The 9,851-nt window shown below is 33.2% G+C and overlaps 1 protein-coding gene across 1 annotated transcript; it reads left to right on the top strand.

Moving 5' to 3' along the window:
* Positions 1 to 3,830: 3,830 nt before the first annotated feature.
* Positions 3,831 to 9,613, top strand: LOC142634303 (GDSL esterase/lipase At5g45950). Its single transcript, XM_075808597.1, has 5 exons — positions 3,831 to 4,167; positions 5,703 to 5,833; positions 5,951 to 6,184; positions 8,150 to 8,396; positions 9,116 to 9,613. Exons 1-5 carry the CDS (start codon positions 3,903 to 3,905, stop codon positions 9,304 to 9,306), a joined length of 1,068 nt encoding a protein of 355 aa, XP_075664712.1. The 5' UTR covers positions 3,831 to 3,902; the 3' UTR covers positions 9,307 to 9,613.
* The last annotated feature ends 238 nt before the right edge of the window (positions 9,614 to 9,851 follow it).

Here is a 9,851-nt window from a genome sequence, read left to right as displayed (position 1 = left end):
TTTTATGTTGGCTTTATTCCATGACAAAAAGTGTTGTATTTGCTTTAATTTTGTTCATTGTATTTTGTAGGATTTTATTGTATTGGGTTTAGTATTAAGTTGGTGAAGAATCAAGCATAAAATGAAGAATTAGTGGATTTTGCGAGTGTCTTGCTAGAAGCTAACCCATGAAAGAGCCACGTGAGAAGCACATGTCGGAAGTTGAAAAGTCATGCCAACCTAGAGGATTTTGGGAGTGTTTCACGGGTAAGGTCTTCTCGCGAGATACTCACGAAACTCACGAAACTCTCTGCCTAGAGGATTTTTAAATGTGACTTTCTTACCCTTCACCCATATTATATATATCATCATTACACACAAAAGTATGAGAGGCAATTCAGAAAAAAAAACCTAGATAGGTTTTCAACAACACATACACCCATCTTTTTAGAGAGAGAGCTACTCATCCTTAGTGAAAAATCATTTTAGCTTCTTCTCCTTTCCTCTCCCATTGTCATACCTTGAGAGGAGATTTGTACTCAAATACAACTCACACATTTTCAAAGTGTAGAGAGTGTTTTGGAGTTTGAGAAGCTTAGGAGATTTGCCAAAAGAAGCTGGTGAGGCTTAGCAGATGCAATCGGGCGTATTGCGGGATCCGAAAAGCTAGACAAGACATGGTTTTGAGAAGTCTTGTTGGAGTAGGAGCTTGGAGGGCTTAGGTGCACTAGGTAGATTAGACTTGGAGGGTCTCTTGCTATTCGTGTATCCCAACTTATTGTCTAGTGGATTGATTTATCGCTTGAAGGGCGGTGGAGAGTTTTTTGCTGAATTCTTTAGTTTCTTTTTCGATAAAATATCGGCGTGTTATCTTGTGTTTGCATTTCTCTTCCCTACTCTTTTAGCTTTCTGTTTACTGTTGTGATGTGTTGAATGTGGCTTAGAGTAGTTTTATTGTTTGTTCACTCGCATTTACTCTATTCCGCACTTAGTTTAAGTTAGAGTAAAATTAACCAAACCGTAATCCTTTTAATTTGGGGGTCTAAACAGCTCTTGTGTTTTTAACACAAATCCGAACTTTCAATTTGAAAGTCAACAAAGATAATTTGAAAAAACCATGATTATTTACCTAAAGCATTTTTAGGATCACAAATTATTTCACAATTTTTTTGTCACAACTCTGACGTGGTAGATTACGAGTAATTAATCACAAGAATAGCAAAAATTACTCAACCTGTGGGTATCGAGTCCGGCCTAACCCTAATGGGGTGAGTTTTACCCGACCAGCAAAACAATAGGGTCGGGTTTGGATTTTTAAAATAAAACCCGAAGCAGATCCGGGTTTTAGTCCAACTCGAGCCTCTCATTTCACTCAGCCGCCCCATCCCATTTCCCTCAATCTCCTCTCCCATTCTCACTCACCCTCAAGCTCTGTCACCGCCGACTATCTCTCAATCTCATCTCTGGCCATCACTCGATCTCAACCACTCCTTCCTTTTCTTAAACCCCACCCCCCACAAATTTTCAATTTTTTTATAAACTTTTTCCATTTCCACCCAAAAAAAAAAAAAAACTCCAAACCCTAAATCATGAGCAATGAATAGTAAGTCTATCATTTTCTCCCTCATTTTCCTTCTCTCCAAACACCACTTATCCTTTCTATTTGCAAAACATGCATTAATTTTCTTCTCTATTTTCAGGATGTTTTCTTTTTTTAAGTGATTATTTGTTCAAGCTTTTGCTAATTGATGACTTGTCCATTGGAAAATCATGCTTGCTACTCAGATTTGAATCTGGGAAAATATGATTTTTTTTTTGGTTGGGCCACAATATAGGCTTCAATTCAATCTTTTTTTTATTGGCCCACGATTTGGGCCAAGGATTAGGCCCAAATCTAACTTGGATGGACGAGGCCCGCATGGCCAATGGGGCGAGTTTTGGGCTAAAAAAAACCGTTTATTAAACGAGTTAGGATTGGGTAACAGGTACAGGCCCACTAGGTGGGTTTGAGCATAAAGAAACCCGACTCGAACCTGATCCGTTGCCATTCCTAGTTAATCATTACTTACAAATAGATCCACTATGAAGAATTACTTACAAATAGATCCACTATGTTTTCTTCATCAATCACACTCTACTACATCATAGTTGTGGCAGGAAGTAATGAAAATTTTTGTGTTATTAAAATTTTGCATATACATATGCTAAAATTTTGTATGACATTATACAGATTTCATATTGTTTGTGTAAATAGCTCAAGTTCACTACCTAATTACAAGTGCACAACTAGCCAAATTATGGGCAGCCCGAGTCCGATTTCTTTGGAGTTTGAATCCAATTGAATTTGCGCACTTGACTGAAGATTTGTGCCCTTTTGTTTTAATATATATCTACTCTTTTTGTTTTTTTTTTGTTGCTAAAATTAGTATATCAACTCATTTTAGCCAAAAAAAGGGGGGGGGGGGGGGTGTTGGTCAAGTTCATTACCAACTAGTGTGCCAAACTAAAAAATTAGTAACATGCATGGGGTCACATATGTAGGTCGTTTAATCCTTTATCGGGGAGTAGGGCGGTGGTTGATGTGGATCTTTTGTGGGTTGATATGCATGCTATGATTTTGGAGGAACAAAGTCAAGACCAAATTTATTGCATAATCTGGCCGTAAAGATTTGAAAGAAGAGAAAAAGAATCAAATTCATTCCTCCTTGTTGGAAGCTGGGACCTTGATTTTTATCTGTCCAGATAGCAACGTCAATGAATATGACTTTGTTGAGACAACAGCCAACTAATTAAGCAATTATAGTCTTCAAGGGCCCTTGACCCTTATTGTTGCCATCGTTCCCTCACTTCCCTGCATCATAGATGGGCGAGCTGAAACAGAGATTGCATGTGGAGATCTAACACTTGTGATCCTTACAGTTGCAAATCATTCTCTCTGGGAGTAGGACTCACATATATTGGGAGAGAAATGTCTTATTAGGCTGTTTCATAAAATACTTTTTTTTGAATGAAATATATCTTTGTCATGGAAGCAAAAATGACCGTATCCTTGAAAATTAAAATAATGCATAGAACTTGCGTGCATGAAAAAATTACATCAATATTTCTATTTATGGTTTCACTGTTTCAGGAAACTATATTAGTGACCCTCACAAATTTTAAGAAATGATAGTATTCTCAAGGGTATTATCATTTATTACAACTATAACAAATACAATAAAATTTCTATTTTACCGATGAGTTTTCCCTAGCTGTTTCAGAGCCACCCATTTTGATCGTGAGCCACTGTTAGGGAAAGCTGTCTTATTCACAAAAATAGCTGTTTTTATTTGTCAACACTGTTAGGGAAAGCTGTCTTATTCTCAAAAAATAGCTGTTGTCAACACTAGCGATTTTGTCGTGACTAATGGGATTTGGAATAAAAATGAGTAAACGATATTTTTTCTGTATTTAAATAGTAAATAGTATTTTAAGAAAAAAATTAAAGGGATAAAAATCAAAATGGGGGAGACCACATATTTCAGTAATGTACATATGTCCTTCCAGACAACAATTATTAAGTTCAAATCCAATATTTCCATGAACTCATGATGATTAGCATGCACTTAAAACTAATGTAAAGTTGAGGCCGCCAGATGCAACGTACGTCATGGAAACTCTAAGCAGATGAACTTCCCAACCAGATTCCAGTACTGTTTGAAGAAAATTCAATTTCGACTTTCAAGCTACGGACCAAGCCTTTACATACCAGCCAATCATATATTCAAAATTTTCAGACGTGCGTTAAATGCTCTTACCAGCACCACCGACTTCCACAGGGCTATTTAAGATGCGCAGAAGTTCAGTACGTACCAAATACCAATACATTATTCTCAGCTGACACTGGCTATCTCATATTCACCAAAGGCTGGTCATCAGTTTCAATGAGGATGACTATGGGGATGCTATTGGCATTGGCTTTGATGCCATTGCTCTCACGAGCTCTGCACGTTGGTGAAGTGAGGCTATTGGCAGCTCAACATAACGTGACAAGTATCCTAGTTTTTGGAGATTCGAGTGTTGATCCTGGAAATAACAACATTCTTCCAACGGCCATGAAGAGCAACTATCCTCCTTATGGGAAGGACTTCTTTGATGGCCGCCCCACCGGAAGGTTTAGTGATGGAAGACTTGCCACAGATTTCATTGGTAATTCGCTGCTACTGCACTAAGTTTTTGTTTTGTTTGGCTAACAATAGCGTAGCGTGTTCAGAGCTCTTTGAACAACCAGCTATTCCTTGTAGTCGTATGTTTTTCTATCATGAATTTGAATTTTTAGAGGTTTGGAAACTAATTTTAGTTTTTAAATAATATTATATGTATTTTTAATTTTTTATATAATTTTTTACCCTTTGATATTTTTAAAAAAACTTTTTAAACTTAAAAACGATCGGTTAAATACACGTACTTTATCTCTATATTGTTTTTGGAGCCTATTACTTTTAGAGAGAAGTGTGAATTTCATGCTGAAGTAGCCTCTCTTAATTTGGTACTTCCAATATGCTCAAAAGAGGAAGCCATTTTAGTTTTCAGGCTAGTGCAGTACACTGTTATATATATATATATATATATATATATATATATTTTTTTTTTTTTTAGAAAATAGTCGAAAGATATTGAGGTGGTGTTTGGATCCACGTTGCGTTTCTGCGTCTGCGTTCCTGCGTTTCACTTTTTTTTTTTTTGCAGCACGCATTTCAGGGGACAAACGGCTACTGTTCATGAGCAGTAGCTGTATATTTCTGACTTTTCAGCATTGTTCTTCTGTGAACAGTGCATTCGTGCACTGGTCACAGACACACCAACTTCATTTTCAGCCACTTTTTTTTTTATTAAAAATAGGTCCTACAATACTATTCATACATTTAAAAATTATTTTGCTACAGTGTTTTCAGTTTTTAGCAATAAGTTCTATCCAAACACGCCCTAAATGTGTTTGGATCAAATTATTTGCGGCTACGTTTTGGCTGTTCACGTTTCAGTTTTTTTTTTTTTTTTTTTCGGCAGCTTTTCAGCTTTTAAGGGACAAAAAACACTGTTTACCACTGATGAGCATTGTTCCCGACACTACTTATGTACTTTTTCATTAAAAATGTGTTCCGCACTACTATTCATATATTTAAAAATTATTTTACTATAATATTTTCAGTTTTCAGTTTCAGTTTCAGCAAAATAAGTTCTATCCAAACATTATTGCGTCATTTGTTTGTGACTGATGGCCTAAGAAGAAGTGGCTTATAAAAGATGAATCGGAGTTGTTGCTATGTTATATTATTTTTTTTTGGTTATGTAAATATTTTAATTGGAGATTTGAGAGCAAAATAATAACACTGTTCTCCCCTAGTCTAAAATTCAATGTGCTGTCATTTTCTCATATTTATTTGTAGATAGTAATGTCACATAGATTGGAAAAACATGTGAGGGGAGAGAGCATTACTCCCAAAACATGTAAGAATTATCTTCAGATTCATACTACGTAAGACCATAGATATAATGAAGAATAAATTTTTCTTGTCAGAATTGGGTTTGTATATTTATCATACATACCTGAAACCTTTACTTTTCATGGCCATGAATGATGAATCTTATTGTGTATATTACTATATTTGTTGTGTGACATTTATTTTGCAACAACCATTAATTAAATTTGATTGTTAGTATGTGTTTCCATATAATCTTTTCAGCTGAGGCCATTGGTTACACAAAAATAGTTCCGGCCTTTCTTGATCCGAATTTAAAGCCGAAAGATCTGCTACACGGTGTTAGTTTTGCATCAGCTGCTTCTGGTTATGATGATCTTACTGCTAACCTTTCGGTAATTAAAGTCCTTCTCACTTGTATCAAACTCATCGCCATTAGAAAAGGTCCATTTATGAGTACTACCGTAGTAACATGTCTCTATTTTTTTTTTGGTCGAATTTTTATGAAACAGGACGTATTATCTGTTTCCAAACAGCTGGAGTATTTCATGCATTATCTAATCCATATGAGAAATTTTGTGGGTGAGAAGAAGACAACTGATATTATTAGATATGCTGTGTTTGTTTTGAGTATGGGCACAAACGACTTTCTGCAGAACTATTACTTGGAATCTATTCGCTCCAAGCAATTCAACGTAGAAAAGTACCAGGATTACTTGGTCTCTTGCATGTCCCGTGACATTAAGGTTATCACTCTCTCTCTCTCTCTCTCTCTCTCTCTCATTTTTTTTGAGAATTACAGTCAAGTAATTGGCTTGAGTACCACTGTACCAGACTACCAGTACTTTCACGTGCATAAATATTAAATAAGGATATCCTTTTACGGGTTCCTTAAAATTTTTATATATAAAAAATTCCTGTTAAGGTGTTTATACAAGTTACAACATCGTCATTTATGTCAAAAAGAAAGACTATAACATTGTTATTATTATTGTTTTCTTCTATATAAAGGAAAACATTATTACTCTTTTTTGAGCTAATAAAGAATGCAAGAAGATAATTATGAAATAGTTTCCCGATTTGATTTATTGCTGTTGTAGTTGTGATAATGGAAGGGTAAGATTAGGGTTAGCTCATATTTCTGTTCATTTAGGAAAATAATTAAGGCCCTATGGGAAAAGTGCGAATGTTCTACTTAGTTGAGTAATGCCATATAAACACAACAGTTTTTATAAAAAAATTTCTTAACGTTAAATTGAAAAGTTATTTTTTATTCTTATATGAATCTGACATAACATTATTATTTGAAAAATTATAAGATTACATTGTATTAGAAATGTAAATCCTATATTGTAGATTAAATAAATGTGTAAAATTTACATGTAAACTAAAAAATTTTCCTTACTATCTATCACTAAAACATAGTCACTTCAAAAATTTATATAATTTTTTGTGGATGAAATTGTAACTCTATGGTTTTTTTTTTTTTTTTTAAGAAGATTTAACTCTGGACTGAATGCTACTTAGTTTATCTTCCCTAAGAACATTAGCAACAAGTGTTTTACTAGTTTACATGATAGTTAAATTATAGAAAAGGGGCAGGGGGTTCAAATGAACCCCCTGACCTGAAGAGGAAAAAAAAATTTATAGTGTATTTTAAAAAAAAAAAAATTTTAACCCCTGAAATATAAACTTGAACACCCCGACCCAAAAAAAAAAACAAGAAGATGAAGATGAGGACAATATAGAAAAATTCACAAGGTAGGATTAGAGAAATGTTCGTTTTGTAGTGGAGGAGATCATTTTTTCGCAGCTTTGTAGTAGAGGAGGTCCCTCTATCACGGTGGCGGCAATCTCCATAGAAATTAAGAGAGAGAGAGAGAGAGAGAGAGAGAGAAACTAGTAGGTCAACAGCAAAATAGAAAGAAAGAAGTATTGAGATAGGTGGGCCAGGTGGGAAAATTAACTGTGATGACACGTTCTACTTTGCTAATAGTTAAGGTTTAAAAAAAAGTCAATATATTGATAAATTGCCACGTGTGGCCATGCAACCATTTTTTTTTACAGTCAAACATATGCACAAAATAGTGAAACACTGTCTAATAGATGACCAACTAAATTAATATTTGCAGATTTTTTTAGAAGGAAATATATATATATATATATATATAGTTAAATATATAACTATAAATTATTAAATTACTAAATAACTATAATGTCATCTGTTTGACCTCGATTAGACTAAAAAACTAGGAATCGCTCTTTTTTCTTTTTTTTTTCAATTTTTTGATCGACTAATTTCATTTTTTTAAAACCATTGATAGAAATACTGAAAGCTCCCTAAAAAAAAAAAAATACTGAAAGACTTAAGAGAAAATAAGGAGGTATTCTTTTAAAACTTATGATTAGATAATAAGTTTAATCTATATTAAAATGGTGTACCGGTATATAAGGTCACCCAAATCTTCTATTTCATTAGTCAACTTAGGATATTCACTAGAATGAAATATAAAACTTTACGGTTAATATAATAAAAAAGATCAATAAATAGTCAAATTTGACCTTCTTACAAAAATTTCTAAAGCCACCACGGAATGAAACTTTAATTTAAGTTCACCATATTTCTTCTTTTCTTTATGACGTCACTTATATTGACATATTTGTGTTCAAATTACTTGGTCTAAATATTTTCTGGTGGTTTTGAAATGCAGTTAATGCATAGTCTAGGGGCCACAAGGTTGGTGGTCGTCGGAGTCCCACCATTGGGGTGCATGCCACTTGTGAAGACAATAATGGGGAAGACAGGATGCGTGGAAAGTTACAATAAAGTAGCCTTCTCATTCAATTCTAAGATCCAGGCAAAACTTTCAACCCTCAAGGCCAAATTACGAATGACAATTGCCTTTGTTGATGCATACGCTATCATTGATCATGCAGTTAACAACCATACGTTATACGGTTAGTACATTCATAAATAAGGAATTTTTTCTCAGTAACTCTTCTTTCTTAAAAATGTTAAAAATATTCGTAATTAATGTAGTTTTTTTGTAGTTTATTTTGAATAGTATTTAACAAAAAATATAATTTTTTTTGTTATTTTTTATATTAAATGTGTGAGAAAAGACTAAAATTTTGCTTATTTTTTTTAAAGAAACTAGTTTTGTTAAATTTATAAAATAAACTGAGACAAAAAATTAAAAATTAAAAATTAAAAGATTTTTTTTTTTAAGAATCAAAAGATGAAAGTTTTTGACAAACAATAATAAGTAAAGAAATGATTCCAACTTTGCCTAAGGCAATCTGTTTTCAACTTCAATATATTCCATGTGTGTGAGTTTATTTTCATCAACTTATTTTATTTTTTGTGCAAAATTACAGTTATACAACATTGGAAAAAAGAAGAAAGAAAATAACACATTCAAACAAATTTTAAAAGTACGAAACAAATAGTCACATAAGTAAACTATTCAAGTTAAGCATTATTTTGGGAATTACTTTAGTAGGAAATTTGATTTATATATGATGCCAAAATAGTACACTTAACAATTTGTACATGATACTATAACATAAAAAAGCAAGCATAATTTTTTTTTTGTTAAGCAATTATTATTATAATTTTGAAGTTTCCTTGAAACACAATTCGAGAAAAAAATAATATTTCTAAAAAACATTTGCAGATATAGAGGAAACTTCAAAGGGGTGTTGCGGCACAGGAACTGTAGAATATGGCGATTCATGCAAGGGCTTAAGTACATGCACTGATCCAACAAAATACGTATTCTGGGATGCTGTTCATCCAACCCAGAAAATGTATAAGATCATTGCAAATGAGGCTTTGAAATCTCTCGTTGTAGAACTCTTACGCTAAGGACATTAGTTTTTTGTCTTTGGTTTTGAGTTTTTTAGGGAGTACTGTTTGGAAGATCAGTTTTTTTTTTTTTTTTGGAGAGAGTTTAGAAGAGTAATTTAAGTTATATTATTTGAGTGTTTTTAATATATGTGCGAGTGAAAAAGTGTGTTGAAATATGTGTAAGTGTGTTATAACTTGTTCACCAAACAAGCCCTTAGAAATAATTATGTATGGCATAATGGACTTGAAGATTGTATACACTATTCCGAAGTATTCTAGAATGAACTCTAAATAATTAAATTTTTATGTTTCAAATGTTATGTCATTGACTGGCCCAATCCTCTTTTTTTTTTAAAATTATTTTTTATGTAACACTAAAAAACATTTTAATCCATGATTTTCTAGGACAATCTGCCACATGAATAAAGATTAAAATGAAGGATGATAATCAATCTGTCACATGTACTCGATAGTTTTGTACAGAAAAATGACTCAACTTTTTTCGTGGCCTTTTTCTTGGGTTTGATCTTGGGTCAAAAGAAATGCTTGTGCGCGTATAATGT

This window comes from Castanea sativa, chromosome 5, assembly GCF_040712315.1.
Source record: "Castanea sativa cultivar Marrone di Chiusa Pesio chromosome 5, ASM4071231v1".
NCBI classification, from domain to species: domain Eukaryota; kingdom Viridiplantae; phylum Streptophyta; class Magnoliopsida; order Fagales; family Fagaceae; genus Castanea; species Castanea sativa.
The sequence above is the reverse complement of the archived record's forward strand: the minus strand, read 5'-3'. Positions and strand labels throughout refer to the sequence as shown.

Bases quoted from the DNA above. Each gene is read 5' to 3' on its own strand.
- LOC142634303 (XM_075808597.1), top strand. From the start codon at position 3,903: ATGAGGATGACTATGGGGATGCTATTGGCATTGGCTTTGATGCCATTG. The intron at 4,168-5,702 runs GTAATTCGCTGC...TAATCTTTTCAG, and splicing joins ACTTGCCACAGATTTCATTG to CTGAGGCCATTGGTTACACA. The intron at 8,397-9,115 runs GTTAGTACATTC...AAACATTTGCAG, and splicing joins TAACAACCATACGTTATACG to ATATAGAGGAAACTTCAAAG.